The sequence below is a fragment of the Accipiter gentilis genome, chromosome 17 (genome assembly GCF_929443795.1).
Source record: "Accipiter gentilis chromosome 17, bAccGen1.1, whole genome shotgun sequence".
NCBI classification, from domain to species: Eukaryota; Metazoa; Chordata; class Aves; order Accipitriformes; family Accipitridae; genus Astur; species Astur gentilis.
In genome coordinates this window covers 11,269,061-11,291,619 of record NC_064896.1, presented here as the reverse complement: position 1 = coordinate 11,291,619, position 22,559 = coordinate 11,269,061, and the positions used below count along the sequence as shown (strand labels likewise).

Genomic DNA, 22,559 nt, shown 5'->3' with positions numbered 1-22,559 from the left:
GTATTTTTACTAGAAGCCTGATGGCTCTAATGATGAAGAGGAAGGCTTCAAAATACATCCTGGCCCACGGGCCTACTATGCACTGACAATTTTAACAGCCTTTGTTATAAAACAAGGCTCTCTCGAATAACATACCATGTGTTGCAGTCCACTTTGATGGTTTCCCCAGGTTTATAAAAGTGTCCTCCATGGACACATGGGCATTGATCTTTGGGAATACATCCTCCACTGCCATCCAATACCAGCCCATCAGGACACATGCAGCCAGAAACGCATTCTGTGACATACTGCGTATATAAAGATACAACACAAGGCAACTCGTTAATGCCCAGAAAGTACAGGGAACCAGCAGCAGTGCTAGCTCTGGATGCCAAACTTTTGGATTTTTTTTAAAAAATCCTATAACTGTTAGTGACAATCACACTACAAGTAACACAGCTACATGGGTAGCTATAGCTGCTGTGTTATCAGTAAAGTAGTTGGTCCGTGAATAGCGTAACATGTTACCGTCAGCATTTGTTAAGGACAATCATACATGCTTAATCATGTTGTCCCATGCTCTTGCTAGGAAGTGAAGTCCTTACACAGTGCATATCCTGTGTCTTACAACTTTTCTGACACTCTGATCCAATTGCACCAGGACCTGCAGAGCTGCAGTTGAAGTAATACATAGGAGCTGGGCAATCTATAGGAGGAAGAAAACATTTATAGGAAGGTAATTTAGTGAAAACAATAAGGATGCCACCAGCAATTGTAAAACAGGGTGGAACATTTCAGAGGGCAGCATGTGTCTCTCATTTACAGTTCTATTAGCTTTTGCTTCTGCCCACCAACAGTGTGGGGAGAAGGAGGCAGATAACTTCTATGCTTTAGGAAATTTCTTCATCTTTTAAAGAATTCAGCAAGTCTGGTGACATTTTTACAATGACAACTATTATCAATAACCAGCCCATTTCAGGGAGAAGGCAAAAATGTGCAGAATACTAAAGTGTTACAGGAAGTGAGAGATAACACAGAAAAACCTTATAAATACTAGCTGACACCATAATGCTGTTATTTAACAAAATCTCACCTTTTACCAGGACAGTTTCTCCAATGCAGTCTAATCTTCCTTGAATGCATTTGCTAAAGAGATTCCATAAAATGAAACATATCAGTTCTTTGCACATTTCTCTCTCACTAGAGAGAAAGGCACTGCAAAGCTTCACGAGTCACACAAATAACAAATTCCTATCAAAATGAATATTTGGTACAGTTACAAGGTTCACAGACATGAATTACCATCCCCAGAAGGAAGATTAAGACACCCAGCTCTTAAATACTCTTCCTTCATCTGCCACTGGTTTACTGGGTGTTTTCTCTAAATCAAGTTTTTCCTAAGTATCTCAGTGAGATGACACTCCTACTTTCTTAAATAAGAGACTTCTTACATTACTAAATGAATCTGTGTTTACAACGTAGTCTAGAATCCTCAGAAAAAAATATGGGATTTGGAAGCGAGAGAGAAAACATGTAGATATCTAAATACACAAATAAATTGACTAAAACAGCCTTCCCCTGGAATTTGTTTGCATTGCTGCCCTGAACTGTTTGAAAATGAGAAAATGACAATTGTTTTTCACTGCAGATGCAAATTAATTATGTTATTTTTTAGTATTTACCCCCAAATTTCTCTCTCTGTCTCTCTTTTTAAAAAACTCAGTTTAAAAACTGAGATTTGAGGGTTTTTTTCCTGGACCATTTTTATTTTTTAAATAGTCTGCAGGATCATGTGTTGGAGGGTGGGTTTTGCTTTGCTTTTTCATTTCAAAGCCAGAAACTCCCCTAAGGCCCCTGTCTTTTAGAAAACTTGCTCCCACTGTATATGGGTATTTTTTACACAACAATGAACTTTGCAGAGAAACAGATTGCAAACTTTACTCTGCTTAACATCTTTTCAGGTTCTTGTTTGCTATCAGGAATACAGGATCTTAACCTTTGCTGTGGCTGCATTTCCTGCCAGGGGAATATTTGCTTTGGTACAATCTAGGAGAAATTTGTCATTATTCTAATGAGCCCTGACATCCCCTAGGTATGCAGCCTTTGCATCATCAGAGCATCTTACCACATCAGTTTGTCCTCTTGGAAGGAGTTGCCAGGCTGAACAATCTTGCCTTTGTAGTAGCAGGGACAGTCATCTGGAGTTACACATTCCTCCTCGTCATTGAGGTAGGTCCCTTCAGGGCAACCACAGCCCTCCATAGGAGCAATCTGAACTTTACACAGCGGATCAGGTTCATCCAGCGAGCGGCAAGACTGGTTACAGTACTTCACGCTATAGTTATAAACCATAGTCTCAGGACACTCCTCAGAGGGATCTTTGCAAGAGAAATAAAATGGATGTATGGCCTTCTCTGTGCAATCATCATTCATGCTGTTGATGCAGTTTTCTGCGTGTTGGTAGCCATAAATGTGCTTTTTTCAAACTAGAAGACCTTGTCCCCCAGTGGCCTGGGGGAATTCTGCTCACATAGCCTAAACTATGTGACACTAAATACTGAAATACTCAGCAGGGTATATCTTGACTGAATAAGGGAATAGGTATAATTTTGTACTTTGTACAATTTACATTTCTATCTTATTCCAAGAACTGAAACCAATAATTTCTGACTTGTCGTGGTCATTAAAAATTATTTTTCTGTCCTTTACTAATGATTTCTTTGGCTGGAAATAATTTAAGAAATTAGTATATTTTGTAAGGGGTAAATTTTGACATTAAGTGGACAGTACCAAGGAAATCTGCTAATCATCTGATGCTACCAAAGAAAGCGTGTTTGAATTCTTATACATGTCTTGAGGAAAACTCTTGTTGTCATCCTCTGGGGAAATGAGAAACAACAGGTTTTAAGATCTCTGGGTGGACCAAAAGTTAAATACCAAAATCTAAAGAAAGAGCTCAACTGACCCTGTAAGGCAGTGAAATGCTGGTTAATTTTCACAGCCTGCCAAGAAACAACACCTTCAAAACTCTGCCATAAAATCTGCAGTAGTGATCCATAGGGAAGACATCAAATTTTCTCAGGAAATAACACCTGCATTAAGGTTGTGGTTTTCAAGAAAGCCTGGCATCCAGATTCCTCTGAAATTCAATGAGAACTGGGGATCTAGTCATCTTGGACCTCTTTCTAACTCACATCCACAGATTTAACCCCACAGCTGTTTTTTCAGATAGACACAGATGTACTAGAAGTTACAGGGGAGCTGTTCATGGGCAATTGTGCTAATCAACTTTGCAGCAATGTTATCACCATATCAGCACTAGGTTCCATGCTTAAACAAAGGTCTGTATGGTTTTCCAGCCCATGACCACAGTACACTTTCTTAGATTAGCTAGTGTGCTAGGTTTGTGTACACATTCAAAACCACCACCTCCACCAACAAAAACCAGTTGGTTTCCTGGTCTTAGCTGGAGCAGACATGATATCCCGTGTATAAATTGAGCAGACCATATTCTCCTATGTTATAGGCATACTATGAAGATGCAGCAAGTGTTATTCATAAATCAAAATAGGCCAAATAAGAAAGATAATAAAAAAGATGTTGAACATGAGTTTACATCAGATTTACCTGAATGAGTGTCTCGATTGTTAGCTATTAATGCAATAAAATAATGTGTTTACTTTCTCCCTTGAATTTTTCATAGAGGAAAAAGATCAATTTTGGCAAAGCGAGATCAGGTAAGAAAAAAGGTTATTTGATTATAGTACTCATGGTCACAGATTTGTAATCTTAGATTACATACCTCACGACTGGTGGCATGAGTGCAGATAACATGAGCATACCAAAGATAGCTTCAAGCTAGCTTGCACAAGGAGCACTAGAAGAACAGTACCATGACTTAGCAGAGGCTACTAAGCCCAACGGTCTTCTGGGTAACCAGTAACCCAAGTAATGGTTCATGCTTCCACTAAAGATTGTGTCACGTACATGCACTGCCAACAGTTAGCTAGTAGGATTTACTTACTTCATATGCTCTACTGACTGTTATGTAGACATCCCTTTAGGATATAACCTAGATGCTGCCTGCAGCCTGGCACAGCTGGACACAGCTGCAGGAGCTGAAAGGGCCTTTCCAACTCCCGCAATGGGACAGACCACTAAGAATGATTGTTCTGGCCCATTTATTTTTTCACTCATGAATAGCGCAACCTTCAATCTTATCACGGGTATGTTCCCAAAAGATTATTTCTTCTTAAATAAGGCCTAAAATGATTGTGTTGATTAAGCCATTAGCATTTTTTTCCCAAGGTTAGTGCACTGAGTCAATATTGCCTACTGTCCACAGATTTCAGTCTAACCTATGCTGCAAACAAGTCTCGCTTCGGCATAAAAAAATGTCAGCAATTCTATGTCAATAACAAAGCTTTCAATAAACAGAGACTGTGTCTAGTACATAAATCTGCATGAATCTAGGATAATTTGCTGTGGACTACACTGTATTCCCTTTGATTTTTTTTCAGCACAGGTTTGTTAAATTGTTCTTACTGCAATCTTATATGTCCTCAGCAAAGCACCATATTGGTTACATCGTTTGTTTCTATTAAATATCCCAGCTAACCTCTAAGTCAGGCAATTAAATAGACATAGCTGCATCAAAGCTGCATCAAAATAATTGTTGTTATGTTTGCTGTTCAGATGTGTTATTAGTCAAGAATTTTCATGTTGATATACGCAAATCTTACTTGAACTATCTGATCATCAGTGGAAAAATGGAAATGTTGAAGTAAAATTCAGAAGCTGGGACTTGTGAGTTTTATTCTCAGCTCTGATACCACCTCATAATAAATTGTGGCAGTGCTAAAGAAAAATATATACACATGTGGACTCCGAACCCAGGATTTAGTGACAATGTGTATGTCCAAGAAACTTTTGTTCATGTGTTAGATAGTCCTGAGCTGAAAATGCCTTTAAACACTTCCACATTCTCAAATATCACCAATATGTATTTATTAAAAACCGTTACTACTTTACTGTAACGTGGAAAAATGCAGTTAATGTGAGTGATACCATTTGTAAGGGCAATGTCTGAGACAAGAGGGCTGAGATGAACTGCAAAAAAGATATCAGAATTAAAATACATGGGGAGGCCCGTGTGGTCAAAACTAACCTAATTGCAATGCCTTGTGATTTGATTAATACACCTTATACTCTTTTGCTTCTCTGAGTACTGAATTTACCCAATATTTTACACAAGGAATGTGCATCATAAGAGCATGAAATGGACATGAACTGATTTTGGCAGGCAGAATTTTTTTATAGAATACATGCTTATTGTCTTTTTCAAAGACCCACTATCTTGATGACTAAGCACAAAGGATACAGACTGCCGCAGACTGGGCTCTCCTGAAGCTGTTCCCCCATATCCCTACACAAGGTGTTTTGGGATGCATACCACAGACGCCCTGCCTCCAGCCCTTCAAGGACATGCCTGCTGCAGCACAGTCTCTGGAATAAGTAGAGAGCACACTACACAGTGCAACTTCACTCTTCTCAGCATTACAGGTGTCATACATACATTTCTAGGGGACAGAAAAGGACATGGGTATTATTATGCCCAGCTCACAGAAGAAACAGGGAAACATATAGCAATTCAAAAAGTAGTCAACCAATATGTTTTTGAAAAAGTATTATTACCAATGAAACTTAATTTGTAATATCTTTAAGAAAAAATGTATGCTAATGAAATACTATGCAAACCTGAGAAATAGGAAATCAATTACAGTCATGTAACTGCAATGATGTTGCATCTAACACTCATTAATAGATGAATAATAAGAATGATAAGGGCACCTGTACTTCATTAAAGCCCTAAGAAATATCCATACCAGCTTCCCATGAGGATGCACAATCTAGGACATGTCAAAATATGTAATCTGACAATATACAGAACTGAAAATATTGCACAACGATGACTGGCACTTGTGTACCTATCTAGTGTGTAGGTAAGATACCCCCAATTAAATGACAGGTGCACAACAGAAGATGGTTTAATAGGAAATCATATGTAATGACATCTAAAGTACTAGTTAGGTAAGCATAAAAGGGATTTAAATCTAAAGTTCTTTTAATTGGTTGGCTGGACAGAAGAACCCAGATACAGCCAGTCACTCAAGGGCAGCAGGGTCATACTGCATAGATGGTGACTTATCCTGCCATTACTGATGTCATGGAAAATGCTTCCATGAATCATGGTTAAAAATCTGATGAGATCAGCAGGAGTAACAGACATATGCATAAGAAAGTGGTTATTACCTTTTTTTAATTGAAAATTGCAAATTCCTATTTCACTTATAGTTAACTTGAATTCTCAAGCAGATATATTTTCTGAGGGAGAGGCAAAACATGAGCCATATTTTTTAAAGTATCTGAAGACATTAAATTTTAGACAAAATTTCAGGCTCAGGTATTTTCTCAGTAAGTTGTATCACACATACCCCCTACATTGATTTTCTGCATTTTTGCAGAAACTTCTTTACTATTCACATAAATGCAGTAACTCTCTAGCTCAGCCAACTTCCTCAACAGCATTATAGACCTGTACACCAAGAGTACTTATGGGCAACTTCTTGCATTCTAAGTATAAGGAGACTAATATGATTCCACAGTAAAAAATGGGATATAAACACTGTAAATATAGTATATATTCTCCCCCTAGATGTGAATTTTAAACCAAGTCACAGGGAATCCATGGGGCTGAAAAAACTCTCAGTTCAATTCCACACAGAAACACTGATTTGGCTTTTCAGAGAGTGAACAGTTTTCAAGAACAGCAAACCCATATTTTCTTATTTTGCTTCTGGATCATGCAACAGAACTGTCAGTGATGGCAGTCACTTAATATTTTCGGGGCTGCAGCCAAAAAAAGTCCAATTGTATGTTGCTTAAACTCTCATGTTGTTATTTTTCTCATCAGCATCAGTGAACTTCTTTGCAAACAGGCATTACTGTAACCTGTTTCACTCCCGTAGGCCAGACTACCTTCATGGCAGATCAGTCTCTGGACTAGATTAAACCACCCATTTAGACCAGTGCCTTACCTTGATGTACACAGAAGGTTCTACAACAGAATGGCAGGCAGCAAACACACTGCTTGTGTTAGACAGAAGAGCACACCAATGCTGGGCAAATTTTTCTGAAGTGGGAAAAAAAATCATTGTCCATAGTCACTTGAATCACATTACTATATGAATCAATATTCTTATCAGGTATCACACCAAACGAATGTCTTGAAGTGTTCAGATGAAGCCAGAAGGAAATACAGGACATTAACATAGCAAGGTGATAAGTTTAGTTGGATAGGTGACCAGCCATCCCCCTAAAAGAAAGGTTTCACCTTCCAAGTACTAACATTATTTCAGGGTCTGGATTTGCAGAACATCTGCAAAAACTCCCCATTTTCCATCAAACTTTCCTAATTCTTTACAGTCAGATAATTTCTCATAGTCAAGCAATAATATCAAGCATGTAATAATCAGTGAGCTGTGGCTATGAGCTGCAGCTTTAATTACATGTGGCAATATCTAGGAGAGTACAGTCTGAATCCTATATATAACTAAATCTAGTCAAAGTGAGAAACCAGACAGGGCATCTAGTACAGTACAATGCTTGCTGAAGAAGTCAGTACTGTTGATAACTTACTCCTTTTGACTTCAGCACAGCTGTAGATTGGATTAAGATCTTGCCCAAATATTGACAACCAACTATGTTCTGCCTTAAACCTAAAATTGTTCTCATTGATGCTGTGTGTGCTTTTCAAGTCATCAGTGACAAAGGTGTTGGCTTTCTCTAGCAGTGCAGTGTTTTTATTTAAAAAGCAAAGCTGTCACCTTAAAGATCTGCAAAACCCAGTGTGTTCTCTCTAGTAATAGCTTCAAATGCAGTGGCTTTTGATGTTTATGAGATTTCTAAATCTTTTTTGGTTATTCATCATGTGAAAATTATTTAGCACTGATAAACCAGGCATGGAAAGCCTGCTACCTTTATCCATGCTGTTTGAACAAGGATCTTCAAAGCTGTCCTCAACATCAAAACAGCTGGCTCTAGTTTTCCATGAGTTACCAAAAGCAGAAGCTGAATCTTCCACAGCTCCAGTGACTGTTCTGAAGTCATCAGTCTGGATGTTATTGAAATTGCCACAAAGACCTTGGGCGGGGGGGGGGGGAGGGCGTGGAGGCAAAAGAAAAGAAGAAATCACTACTTCTAGATGAACACTCTTAGCTCTATAATGGACCTTTCCTGACAGAAGCCCATTTTCCTTCAGAGACTTCCTGATGTTCCCACAAATCAGACAGGACCCTGTCTTTAGAGTGTAATTATTATTTTTCTGCATTACAGTAGCACTTAGTGATAGCACTGAGATTGGAAGCTGCTTAAATGTGCTTCATTAAACACTGGCCGACAGAGTAGTGCCTTCCCTGAAGGTTTATAAGGAAAGGAAATCACAAAAACAAAACAAAATGGGTCAGAGGGACAGGATGTAAACCCATTACACAGATAGGAAACAGGAATACAAAAAGCTTAAATGATGCAACAGGAGGCTGGTGGCAAAACCAAGAACATAGTCTGCATCTCACAAGTCTCTGATGAAGGCCTGCTTTTACAGATAAAGTCTAAAAGACCTGCACACACGAAACATCACAGAGATTTTCTAATTTTCCAGCAAATTGAAGGGTTCAGCTAATGCTTTGTTTCAGGAAGGCTACAGATTTAACCAGGGCTTCTAACATACCAAAGTCAATATAAACTCAAATAATTTGCTCACCTAAAGTGATAGACAAGCAGCTGTAACTCAGTTTAAGAGCAAACTGAAAAAGCATGATATGTCCTACCAGATGTGCGATTCTGATAAGAATGATCAACTGTTATGGAGAGCTGCATTACAGGTTTCATTTGCACTTGAATCTGTACTCCAGTTGAGCTCAAGATTTTGATGAAAAATGTAGAGGGTCTGAAGATGGTGATGCCATCTAAAGAAAAAAAAAAAGGTGCATGCACCTGCAAATCTTTATGAAGCTGAGTAAACAGGAACTTCCATTTACCAGTGCATCCAGTGTAACACAGGAATTCCCAGGGAGTACCAGACCTAGTTTCCACCTAAGTCAGATGACCTAACAATGAGCAGGATTATGTTATTTTCAGAGAAAGAGCAGGAATCCCTCTGTAAATAGAAGTAGGCTAGTCTGGGGAAGATGTGAAGAAGGACATTTACCTTTGCTTATTGGCAGCTTCACAATGAAATTGTTCATGTAGATATTTCCACAGGAACATATTTTTATAGTCTGCAGGGAAAAAGGAAAAAGAAAAAGCCCACAGTAGTGAATGCATATGACATGAGACAGACAACAGCAACCTGACAAGCTTCATTAAGCACTAAGAAGTAGCATCTTCAAAACATCATCCCCTCTGCGGTCAGTGTAACTCAGTGTCTTGAGGCCATAGAGTAACATAGAGCAAACCTCTAGGCCATAACAAAAAATGAAAAACCCTCTCTGTAAGCAACAGCTTTGATTGAGTGCTCTCACATACTTAAGAGGTTAGTTATCTTTTTGAGAACTGCATGTGAGATGTTACGTGTAGGTTTGGATCCATCTCATTGGAAATGTAACATACCTAAAACGAGAGCTATTTGACTCAAACTCCCTCAGTAGTCAATGGAGTGAGACAGGCCCCTCCAGAAGAACACCTTATACCTTAGGTGGGCTGACTTGTCCTTTGGAGATCCCCATCTTCCTTTATTGACTATAGAAGGAGGTTACGGTGTTGGTTCTCCTAAAAAGTTTAGGACTGCACCAGTTAAATACCAGGTGGACAGAATGAATCTGTATAACTTCAGGAGTCCATAAATACCAGCCCTAATTCAGCTTCCACTGAATTCAGTTTGAATTATGGCATAATCTTCAGCAGGAGAAGCCTCTGGCCTTCATTTAGAAAATTCTGCTACTTCACTCGTTTCATTAGGAAAAACCTCAGAACTCAGAACAATTGTAAAAAGAAGGGGAACTTTCCTTGTAGGTGTCTCAATCTTTCAAAAAGAAACAAGTGAAAAAGTTTGAAGTCATGAAAAAGAGAGGGAAAACTGACAAGGATAAGTTTTAGCTGTCTCCCTCTACAGAAAATGGAAAAGCCAGAATCCAAAAGAACTGGAAAGGAAATCACTCTCATAGAACAAAACCAATAAACACACACACTGCATCATCTGCTGGTATTAATCTTACAGTCTCAGGACTGCAACAGACCAAAATGAGTCCACAGTGTTAGAGAAATCCCATCTTTGAACCTAAATAAAAGTGACATATTATGTGTCACTAATTAAAGCAAGTTACTTACAGTTCTTCCTAGTGTGACTAATACATTCTTTAAGCAAGTCATTGTCTTTGATGTCCCACACTGGATGATCTCTCCAATCACCACAAATGTGTCATCAGTATTCTGAAAAAGACATGGAAAAAAGGGATTTGCAGATATTGTTAGCATGTTACAGGAAGTGAGCTAGAAGAGAAAAAAGGTGTCTCTGAAAGGCTAAAATGGAATAATGAAAGAACTAGGGCATTTAATCTCTAACTGTAAACCACTTTATTTCGTTGCCAAAATCAATAATGTTCACTGCCTTTCCTCTGCACTCTGTTTCCTTGCTATCAACCTGTGTGAATTGTGTATTTGCAGACAGTCATGTGGAATTCAATCTTTTTGCAGGAGTTTTTGCTCATCCACTTCCTTTTGACAGTCATATGTGAAGAAAGCTTCAGCTTTCAAATCAACACTAATACATTGACTAAGAAAATTAATTCATTTAAAAATATATATGTAAAACTAATTTGAAGCTGCAAAACTTTGATGCTAAGCATCACACAATTGACTTGCAAACCATTGCAAATGGGAAAATTTATGGGGTTTAAGGCTGATCATGTGTTGAAGTGCTTTGGTGGATTGGTGCCATTTAATTAAATTAAGTCATATAAAGCTCTAGCACAGCTTAATCCCTCATACTACTCAAGAGATTTAGGAGTAAAAAGGGAGATTGTTCATACCTTAGCTAAGACATAATGGCAGTTGCCGTGAAAATTGAATCTCTTGTTATCGAATGTTGTTATATGGAATCCTCCATCTATACTGCAACTGCCAGAACAGGGCAGAGAGATACAGCTCCAGTGGCCTCCTTTGCAAGTACTGTACAAAACCCAAAAAGGAGTAGTTAGAATAAATATAGCTTTAAAGGAGCAATGGTGAGATAACATCTGTATCTGAATCTGTACAGACTACACTTTCTTTGTCTTTTTAGCTTGTTATCCAGCTGCTTGTTAAATCCCTGTGGGAGGAAGACTCTATATTAGGCCCTTACAATGTGAAGGTTCAATGCCGCTCAATGAGAGAGTTAACTGCATTGGGCTTCAAACTAGCTCCTTCAGAGACACACTGAGTTGGTCAAGCAAGAAATGTTTTTCAGGGCCTAAATTGTTTACTTGACTTTTTAAAGAAAGAACCTCTTCAAGCAGGATCTTGCAACATTTTGTGCTACTGATGCAACTGTTCAGCAAGTTGCTGATGCAACATTTCAGCAACTAATTGTGGAGGACGTGAGATAATGAGCAGTTACAATTCTTAGAGCTGTGCACATAAGAGGGGAACAGCCTGGCCACATCAGCTCAGGCTTTGTGAGGACTGAGTGAGAATGTGGCTAGATGGGAACCACCCAGAGCCCATCAAGTTCAGTTGCTCAGAATTGCAGGTTTGAGGAGTATTTCCTCAAAATGCAGAAAATATTCCATCCAAAGGGGTTTTCAGAACATCTGACCTACCCCACCACGCTTGACAGCACATTTCGTTCCTCCCTATAGTAGAGGTTAGGCCTATGGTCAAGAAATGATGCTGTGTCACAGGAGCTCAAATAACACATATGTCTGTTCATTCACTAGGTGATATCAGAGTAAGAAATAAAACTGTTTTGAGAATAATATACCTGAGGTCTTATCACCTTTCACTAGTGCAGAGTAGAGATGGGTTCAAGCTATAGGTTTTTTCTAAATCAAATCATTGTCAAGGATCAGGACTTTTGAGATCCAGGCCTTGAAACAGCCTTTTGTAGATCTAGAGGTGACTGGAAATGTAACTCAGTAACATGGCATGACTCCTTGCCTCACTTTAGTGGCCAATGCCTCTGAACTAACCAGTGAAGAGACTCATTTTCCTGCATTCTTAAATATTGAGCTCAGTTTTTGCTGGCAGTTCCAAGTGAGGGTGGTAACTATGTGAGGTTGAGGACTACATCTAAGTTTTCCTGTACTGTTGAAATTCAGACCCAGATTTTGCATTATTATTTAAGACAAATGTTAGCAATAGGAAAAAAAAAAAAGGAGAAAAGAACAGAATGCAACTCATCAGCACTCTGAGATAAATGCCTCTGCCTTGTTAGTGCAATCAAGTTCATAACAGTACCAGTTTTGGCAGGGAGTGGAGTACATCCCTCCAGATGAGTAGACTTTGCCTTGAAACATACAGGGGCAGCTGTCTCTGGGGATGCATTTTTTGCCACCGAGGTCGTCAAGGATAGTTCCTGTTCAGACACATTGGCTAGTTAATATTCCTTTGGTGAGTCTGGGAAACACCATCAAGGAAGATTAGAGTAAGGAAAAAACTCTGGAGCATTCACCATTTCTGTAAATGAATGGGATATGTCTTAAGGAAAACACCACACCAGGCCCTTTCAGGTGTTAATGGACGGGAAACATTTCTTACTAGAGCTCAAATGAAAGCAATGCAAAACCCAAAGAATATTTCTGCATGCTACTGGATTTTGTCACTGTGAGCCCAATTATCAAGTGCCGGATTGCGAGGATGTGAGCTAGTTTCTATCCTTTCCTAATAGTGAATCTAACAGAAATCAGACCCTCATCTTAGTCTCTACTTCATGTGCAAACTTAACAAATGCACATATCTGACAATGCATTTATATTACACGTGACTTAAGCTACAGCAAGATCTAGCCTCATAACAGGGAGGCACCTCAGCAGACATCTTCACCTGCATTCTTACTCTCTAAAGAACACCTCTCCTCTTTCCACACCTGTACCATTTTGTTCTGTCTAGTCCTTAGAAATCTTTCCCTCCCCTCCTCCAGTGTCAGGAACTTTAGAGAACTGGTTTATTCATTGCTTTTAGTGTAAAATGTTAAAGAAAAAAAACCCTGCCACTAACTGAAAGGGAACAACCTCCCTCTTTGTTCCTTAGTATGTGTGACCCATTGGAAGATGTCAACTGCCTTACCAGGAGGACAGAAACAGCCATCCGTACATGGGGCTTTACAAATCTTGCTCCTTTCTGGGTCAGCGCATGTGTCAGCACAGGAGTTTCCACATTCCATGTACTCCATGTTGTTTGGGCATTCCTGATCTGCACGACCAAATGAAAATGTGGTGTGTTAATGATGTATTTTTAAGAGCTCTCAGATCACTGTATCACTACCCAACTCCTTCTTCCTCCTTTCCCCCATATCTTGTTTGCAAAACTTTCTATTCAGATGTGTCATGTTTGCTTAACTTCTAAGGGAACTTTTTATGGTCACTTTTACTTCACCTTTGGAGAAAACAGTACTGCTGGGAAATATGAGTTATTTCACATTATTTTACTAGCTCAAGGTTGGCTGAAGTCATCATACAAGCAAAGGACACTGGAATAATTTATGAAGTCATAATAGTTTATGTTTGCCTGAAGCATCAGTCATTCTGGCATTAATTTTCTATCCCAATCCACATCAGCAGTTTGGGAGAACTACCTGTAGCCTTCCCCCTGGATTTACAGTGATTTCCTGCTCAGTAGCTGCGACTACTGAGTATGAAAACACAGGATAAGCTAAGGACAAACACATTAGACTTCCCAGTGACTTCTTCTGACTAGATGTCAGCATTTAAAACACTGAGTTAACTGTGCATGGTAAAATTCAAAAAAGAACTGGAGAAAACTTAGCCAAAAGGAAGAGGGGGGACAATATTGAGATATAGTTCTAATTTAAGGAGCTTTTCCACTAACAATGTTTCTGTCAAAGTACTTCCACAGATTGATTCACAGTAGTTAACAGAGCTCCTAGCTTTGCTCTGCTGGGATCAGAATACATGCATATATGTCTAACCTGAAAGAAACTCCAGAGCAGTAGTTACTTACAGCAAAGTTCTTCGGTTCTCCATTCCCCAGGGTCTCCCTTCCTGAGGACACAGTCTCGAGAGTACTGGTTTAAAGTGCTGCATATGCAGCTGGAAACCAAATCAGAGTGGGAAGAATTAACTGCACAGTGGCACATATCCTCAGTGCAGGTCTCTACATAGTCATCAAATGCAACAACTCTGGGGCAGTTTCCAAAACGGGACATAAGTTTCTTGCATCTTTTTTTCTGTAAAAAAAAAAAAAAGAAAAGAAGGAAAAGAAAAGCAATACTTGACATTTTACCAACTTTCAATTTTATGGATGTGCATCCCGATTTTTGATGACACAATTCCAGGGTCGCAAGGTAATTCAGGTTGGAAGGGACCTAAGGATATTATGCAGTCTAACTTTCTGTCATGATGTTCTTTTTCTTGGATTGGAAACTGTCACTTAATAGTGCATTTTCTCACTATCTATTTCTTTAACCCTGTAATAGGATATTCTTTCAGCTATAAAATCAACATTTTGCTCAGATTCATGGGTAGACCCCTGAAAAGTTCAGTTCAGTCCATGTTCTGTAATTAACACTTGTTTCAACACAGTTTCTCCAGGGCTGTAGTTCAGGAAGGTTTATATTTCTTGGCCACACATACTTACATATTTACTGCATCTATCATCGTTCCTCCTAGGATGTCTTCCAGTGTGGTCATCTGGACTCACATCAGCACACTTTTCTGATGGGTCCTCTACTTTGTGGAAGTTCCCAAACTGCCTCGGATGCATTTTATACCCTGCAAAATCCCCAGACACATCTGAGTAACTGCCTGCAATTCTGTAGATCAGCTAATGGACTATAAAGATGCACTTAATCTTTGGGCTCTAAGGCAGTTTGCTCTTCACCAAATGCCCAAATTTAACCATAGCATCCACATGACAGCCTGATACAACTTCTGTTGAGATAGAGCCAAGAATCTGGCACATTTGTATAAAGGCTTGCTGTCAGCCTGTGCATTTTTAATTGCATGAGACTCTTGACCTTTCTTATTGCACCTCATCACTTCCGAAGACTTCTCTTCATTATGGGTATATTTTATCTTACAGAGTTTTGTTTTAGTTTGCTTTCTACTATCACAACCTAAAGTACCATCTTAGGTGCATATGTTTCTAATCATCTGGAAATCTATGACTTTTTACAGGCTAGAGAAGATGGGAAGAGGGAGCAGGAGGAAGACAGGCACACAATACATGTATGTAACCATTACACTAGCCAGAGGGGTGCATTTTTCCAAAGCATTACCAGAAACTTGATCCTGGATGTGAGAAATCTTTCTGACTCTTTGAAATATATATATTTTTATGGAAAGTATGCATAAATTGCTCTTCTTTGATTTTTTTAAATGTTTTTTTTTTTTAAGAAAAGGTTTAATAGACAGATTTCTGACCAGGTCTATGATCCTATACTGACTCAGTCCCCTAAGTGCAGGCCTGAGAGAATGGCTTCCAAAAAACGTTGGTTTCAGGTGCTTTACCACTAACTTTTCTGGAAACAAAGGCCCTTCTAAAGCCCCAAGCTCTTTGAGCCATGTGATTTGCCAAGGATGTCAATTGACATCAAAGCATATAAAGTTTCAAGAAGAGCTACCCCATGCAAAAATGGCATTTTATTTCCTTATAATTGTTTTCCTCAAGTGAAAAGAGTCTGAAAGTGAGAAGAAATTTTGGACCTTTATGTGCAGTGGATCTTAGCCTGGGCAGGCAGACTGCTGCCTGCTCAGCCCAGGGAGAAGGATGTGTTCAGAGCAGAAAGGAGGGACATGGGAGGCCACCTGGTCCCTGGGTGTGGGAGCCTGTTATCTGTGGAACCAAAGGCATAAAAGAAGAGCCTGTTTTTCTTAGAGCAATGCTTCTCAGTACCAAACTATTTCTTCAGAAAAATGTGAGCCACCTTTAGTTTTTACCTATTGAGCTTGTAAAGGGCAGAAACATGACTAAGATGCATCCAAAAAGCTTAATATGAAATATGAAAATGAACCCCAAATCTGTCACAACAAGCGGTATTTTTAATTGCATCTCAGGATTCTTTCTGAATAAGTGAGATAGATGACAATATTTTTCTGGTGACTTAAGAATCCCAAATATTACTTGAAGGGATGATGTTATAACTTTGGCTTCAGTCCTGCAGCTAATACCCCAGGATGCAGGTTTCTTTCTGCTCTTACAACTTGATGCAGAATTGTAGCTTCAGCTGTTTGCTCTGTTGGCCAATTTCCAGTTCAGTGCAATATCTGAAGGTATTCATGGATAGCACCATGTTTTCTGCAGAGATCCTCAGTGAAACCTCTCTGGCTCAGTGATGATGCTTTCATTTCATTACAAAGGCAAAAATGATCACACTTGATACCCAATTGTAAAACAATGAAAATGGAAGGACAGAAAATGTGTTCATGCCTCATTTGAGACTACAAGTTCCTTAAAGTTTACTACTATCAGTGGGAAACTAGGCAATGTTTCTGCATGATAGCCAGGCAATTAATTTGGGTCAAAAAGGGTCAAAAACTCTTGCAAGTTTGCAGACAGCAGAGGAACCCAAATCATCCCAGAACCTCTTAAGATACATCTCCTGTATACAGAAAAGTTTGTGTATTTCAGAGTGTCTGTCAGGAAATCTGAAACCCTGCTTAGAGAAAACAGATCCCAAGTTTGGTGTCACATTTTAACAGTTCTGTTCTATGTGGAGTATTGTGTATTCATGGCCTACCATCCAAAACCAAATCATTCTTCTCACTGCCATCATAGTTTCCACATAGACCACATATTTTCTCTTTATATGTTTCTTCCAGGTCCAGCTACAAAACAAAAGGAAAGAGTTTAAAGGCTTTTCCCCACATCAGCAGCACATGTTACAAAGTGGTTCACAACAGAAAAGCACAGTAGCAGAAATGCTCATTAACAATTTGCAGCAGTCTGCTTTTCCATTACAAACTGCCATAAAACTTACCTGCAGACAGGTTGAATTTAAATGGGAAGATAATCTTCTAACAATTGTCATTGCCACCTACTAAAGAGCTAACTGAAGCATGCTGAATGCTGGAGTAATCCTTGGACCAGTGCCTCCCAGTATAGAGACACTGGTATATAGACATGTGGTACCTCTTGCAAGGTACCACAGCTCCACTCTGAGCAGGTCGGATAACAGTGCTTTGATCCTGGATGCTGCAAAAAGCAGCTTCTGGTCAGCTTTTAGCCATATCTAAGGCTTTTTCTAGTGCATAGGCTAAATGGAAAACTTCATAGCATTTCTAGGGGTGAGTCTGTCCAGCATAACTTGTTCTGCCTATATTTGGGGGCAATGAAGAGCCAGGTTAGCACATTATTGCCTTGCTAGATAAAACTATTGCACCTAATCACTCCTACATGCTTGGAGGGTAGTACTGGCATCACTCAGGTCCACCAAAAAAAAAAGCAGTGCTTTTCCTACAGGTATGTCACCCTAAAATTGTGTCCACACTACAGGTGGTGCCTGTAATAGTTCAGTACAGGGAAAGGGGGAACGTAAATACTTCATTAAATCAGAATTTGAATACCACTTGATTGCTTCCTGATTTTTTTTCTCTCTATTCACCTTCTACCCTCCCTCTGTCTCTCTGAACTGCAAAACATGACATACAACTTTCATTTATTTAATCTCAGTGCTGATTGTGGAGGGTAAGTGTTCACACCCAAAAGTGTAAATAGACTGTTTCAAAAGAGGATATTTGGGGGTGGATGTATAGAGGGGAACTCCTGCATAGCAAGGCTTTGGAATGAGAGAGGCCAAAGTCTGAACTGGCCACACAGATTAGTTTCCCACACAAGATGTGCATGGAGACAGAGGGTTAACTAACAAGTCAGAACTGGAAACACTAGCTGTTCTGCTGCCAGTGCCCAATGGAGGAAGCAAATAACTACAGAGTTGCTATCTCCAGGGTTAAGAGTGGCACCTTTTGTCACATACAATTGGTTTGGAATCCCTGAGCATTGTGACTCCATGCCCCTACCCCATGAAACTATTACCTAGTTTGGTATGTCCCTATCAGCTTATGGATACAGCAATACCTCCCCCTCACAATCTCTTATACCAACACAGTGCCTGCATCCAGCTCTGCTTTTTGCCATTGATGAGGTTCACCAAGAGAAAAACAACTAACTGGCTGTTCATACTAGGAGAGTGTCAGCCCAGTTCCACTTGAGTGTCAGGCCCAGCTTGGAAGTGACTTGGAAGTAAGTACAGGTGTCCTCAATCAGGATGCTTTTCAAGCTGAAGGGCATGTGGATCCTGGAAATTGGAGGGAACAAAACAGATTACATTGAAAAAAAAGTGATGAAATCCTCTCAGAGATATAGGAAGAAAAACTAGAGTCAAAAGGAGCTAAATAACCCATGGGGACATTCTTTTCAAGGTCAGCCTTCATCCACACAATGCATTAAATTTAGGTATAATCACCTTGTCCACTGTGACCTTTTACCAACCTTAACCCATAACACAAAGCATTTTGGTCATGAGTATGTCAATACTACATTAGTCACTCAAGTGATACCAATGCATCTCTGCTTGTTTACATATCCTGAGGACCTAGCCCAAAATGTTATAAGGAGCAAGACCACAATACTGGGAAAATGGCCCTCCGCATGAGGGTACTGTAGGTTCTCATCATCCCTCCAGGCTTTCTTTGACATTTGGGATTCACAGAGGTGTGAAAAAATCTCTGTTCTGTTACTCGTGTACTGACATGACTCAGACCTACATTACTTTTTCATCTCACCAAGACAATTACCATTCATTTTCCCTGAAAAACTTAGAAAATCAGAAAATGGCTAAAGGATAGGAGATTTCTTGCCCTTTTGATTTAGAAGATACATCTGGGCTTTGCTACTATAATTACAACTGAGTGATGCTATTCTACATTTGGGTATTTCTAGAAGGCTGTCAAGAGAATACAGACTATATGCTTGCAATTTTCTCTCCAGCAAGATTGTGAGGGTTTTTCCCAGAGTCAAAGCTTGCCTTGGCCCTTCATGTCTATATGGTGGAAGCAGGTCATTGCACTTCTCATGAGGGCTGCCCTTTTTAAGGGCAGGTATGATCACATCACAATGTTATTGTGCCCAACTTTCAGCTACTGTTGCATATGACTTCTTACTTATGGAGTATTTTTACCCTTCTGTTTGCATTTTGCTTTCTTGTTCATTTCAGATTGGAATTAAAGGTGTGTATTTTGACTTCTGAAACTTATGTCTTTTGTGTAAGTAGATCCCAAGGCAAGCTGTGATCTGCAAAGCAGTGCTATTTTCTAGACTAATCTATCATCTGGCAACAGAAAACTTTTTCTAAAAGGACCATCTGGTCCTGAACAGCAACATACAACAGTAGGGTTAGTACCACAGAAACAATGTTTTGAGGAAAAAATTTCAAAGTTTCTACAAAATTAAAACCTTCTGTAAATAAAGTGTTGATTTTAACTCCTTCCTTCCACTTCTCCCTCCCAAATCAAAGCAATGTTAAGGAAATCTACACCTTCTGTTTTTATAACATACACATAGCTTTTTGCTTAACATGTTGGTGTTGATCCCTGGGAGATGTAGTTTATATGCATCTTTCCTCCTCCACCACTATGGGGTGGACCCTTCACAATACCGAGTTCAGAGTGCTATGAACATATCATACACAGTCATTTGCACCTCTTCAGAGTAGGACCACTTTCTAGACAGGCTACCTGTTGCTAATACATACCAATAAAACTGCTGCATAAGAAAACAACGGTATGGTCTTTACTCACTTGTTCCCGTTCACTGTGATGCCTGTCTCCTTCACCTCCAAGATAACTCCATCAATGGTGACAGTGAAGTAGATCAGGAAGCTATTCTTGTCACTGCGCCTGATTTGGATGTTAAAGTCCTGGTAGCTGTCATTGCAGTGTGAAGCGAAGACATATGTACAGGTTCCAGGAAAGGTGAACTTAACGTGGTCAAATGTATGAAAGTGGAAATTGCCCCAGGTGGCACATTCACTCCTACTGACAGTAGAGACCTGGACTAAAGAAGGAATCATAGGAGGGGAGCTTAGATATTCACCCCACATGAGGTACTTTGGTTTTTTGTTGTTGTTGAAAACATTAAAAGGAGAGATTTTCACAGGCAAAAATGTTAACCCTGGAGGATACTAGCTTGTGGGAAGCAGTTTCATCTCACTGAACTTTTGAAGTCCGTGCCAGAGATACCTCCATTGTGAGCAGATGAGCCCAGGCTCCTTTGAAGTTAACAGTGAGAAGCAGAAGAGGTTCAGCTTCCCTACCTTACATACCTACCTAGGAAGAAGATGCTCCAAGACTGCATGATTCTCTCCATTGTCTATAAAGGTTGCTGAGGGGTGCCAATGTAGATGGCACCCCTCAGCATTTACACTGTAGATATCTAAAGTGAAGTGAGGGAAATCCCATCTTGGCTACCTAAATCTCATTTCTACTTTTGAAATCCTGCTTCTTAACCCAGGCAAGACTTTGGTCCAAAGCCTTGAATTGTGTCCCTTCCAGGAGATACCACAGGTAGCATGACTCCAGCAAAATGGCAGCCGCTGATCTCAGCAATTGAGGCTGCCACCAGCTTCAGCAGTCAGCTCAGAGCTACTTGTCTTTCATCTCAACCGAAACTCATGTCTTGGGCCTCTGAATTGTACCTCTGTTGAAGGTATTGATACATACTTTAAGCGCATATAAGACATCACTTCAGACAGTAGTTTTCATACCACTGAGCTGCAGAAAGCCAATAGGAATCACCTTGAATTAAATACGATATGCTTGCTACAAAATGTTTTTAGCATTTCTTCTAGGCCCACCTGAAAGAATGGGAAATGAAAACAGGCAAATTTCTTTGTGTTGTTTATGTAGCATGTTTAGGAAAATCAACATCCATCACAGATCAAATCAAAAGCAGTCATTAATGTATTTAGTGAACTCTAAAATATTATTAAATATTCCTACCTAAGAACCAGGAGGGGAACACTGAAAAATTCAGATCTTGATGTCAGAAATGTGCAACACAAACTCAAGTGCCAAGAAGTGCTTACAAAAACAGCTTTTTAAAGGGACTGTAATCTGCCGCAGGTGTTTGCAGCTCTAAAGTAGAGTAGGCTAATTTAGCACTTTTCTACATAATAATGAGGGGAAATGAGAAAGTTTGGCTATTCTTGGAAGTAGAGTTGCTGGAATTACTAAGACAGCAATAACTGTGACATTAATTGTTTGTGTTTTAATCAACTGGGAAAAGTGTACGACATTCAAAACCAAACCAGGAGGTAACAGTGCAGCAGACCACAAAAAATGTGATTACTCCTAATGCGGTATTTCATACTTGTCTATCAAGCCTAGCAGGCATTATGGTAACATACTTCTTCTATAAAGAATATATGTGAACTGTGTTGAAAAGGGTGTCACCATTTTTTTATGATATAAACTGCATTCAGGAGTCTCCTCTTTAAGATTAGTCACTTAGGACATGAAACAGTTGATAAGCTACCTAGTAGTGAAAGAAAAAAATGTAAAATACTTAAATGATTGACATTAAGGTTGAAAATATACAGCTAAACAGTATCTGGTGTGCCTACAGCTCTTACATGAATATGTTACACATTTTAATTTGAAAAGTCTATTTGTCACCTATGGAGAGCAACATGTGAGCAAATAATCTGAGAATTAGATTTTTTTCTTACCTATCTGAACTGGTTCTTTGCCCTTGCAACAACTCCAAATTAGGCAGAAGATCCAAAATGACCTCCGCTTTTTTATTTCCATCTTGCCATGAAGCGGTAACTTGAAAATCCTTCCAGAGGAGTGTTTTTTCCTTGGCTTATAGGCAGATTTTTATAGCCCAGGAATTTGGCATGAGAACAAAACACTGATGGCAGGGTCGCTGAAAGGTGGAGCTTCATTCAATTTTCTTTCAGTGGTTCATGTTTAGCAGCCAGCAACCTCCTGTCTTTCAGACAAGACAGGTATCCAATTGTCTCTTGCTTTATGTAGAGACAGAGAGCTGTCCTATAGGTCCTCCACCCCCCCACCCCTACAGTGTTGCTTTTTCTTTGGCAACGATAGTTTTTCTTTTTGTAACATCTGATTAGTAACAAGCAATCATTGCCCTCTTTCAGAACTTTTCTCTTGCTTGCACATCAGCACAGTCCCCCAGGTAGAGAAAAACTGTTCGTTGCCTCTGCTAGCTTGATGGCATCTTCTAAATGTTAGACCAAAAAATATTGTAAGGTCAGGCATAATGTGTGGTTTATTTAGAGCAAAAACTTTTGGCAGCAGGGCAACGTCCTTTACGAAATGTATCCAAAATATGTTACAAAAAAGGCC

General features: G+C 39.5%; 1 protein-coding gene across 1 annotated transcript in view; it reads right to left on the bottom strand.

Annotated features, from left to right (window-relative positions):
• The window catches only part of LOC126047279 (mucin-5B), a 44,231-nt gene extending 22,233 nt beyond the window's left edge, over positions 1–21,998 (bottom strand). The window contains exons 1-19 of the mRNA XM_049820718.1: positions 21,917–21,998; positions 19,989–20,244; positions 18,373–18,487; positions 16,931–17,018; positions 14,830–14,963; positions 14,194–14,419; positions 13,300–13,425; positions 12,472–12,589; positions 11,067–11,205; positions 10,366–10,467; positions 9,248–9,317; positions 8,868–9,005; positions 8,017–8,181; positions 7,077–7,171; positions 5,432–5,558; positions 2,105–2,357; positions 1,073–1,125; positions 585–685; positions 136–287 (exon numbers count right to left, since the gene is read on the bottom strand). Coding sequence (XP_049676675.1) covers positions 136–287; positions 585–685; positions 1,073–1,125; positions 2,105–2,357; positions 5,432–5,558; positions 7,077–7,171; positions 8,017–8,181; positions 8,868–9,005; positions 9,248–9,317; positions 10,366–10,467; positions 11,067–11,205; positions 12,472–12,589; positions 13,300–13,425; positions 14,194–14,419; positions 14,830–14,963; positions 16,931–17,018; positions 18,373–18,487; positions 19,989–20,244; positions 21,917–21,998 — 2,540 coding nt within the window. The remainder of the gene's footprint in view (positions 1–135; positions 288–584; positions 686–1,072; positions 1,126–2,104; positions 2,358–5,431; positions 5,559–7,076; positions 7,172–8,016; positions 8,182–8,867; positions 9,006–9,247; positions 9,318–10,365; positions 10,468–11,066; positions 11,206–12,471; positions 12,590–13,299; positions 13,426–14,193; positions 14,420–14,829; positions 14,964–16,930; positions 17,019–18,372; positions 18,488–19,988; positions 20,245–21,916) is intronic.
• Positions 21,999–22,559: the final 561 nt, after the last annotated feature.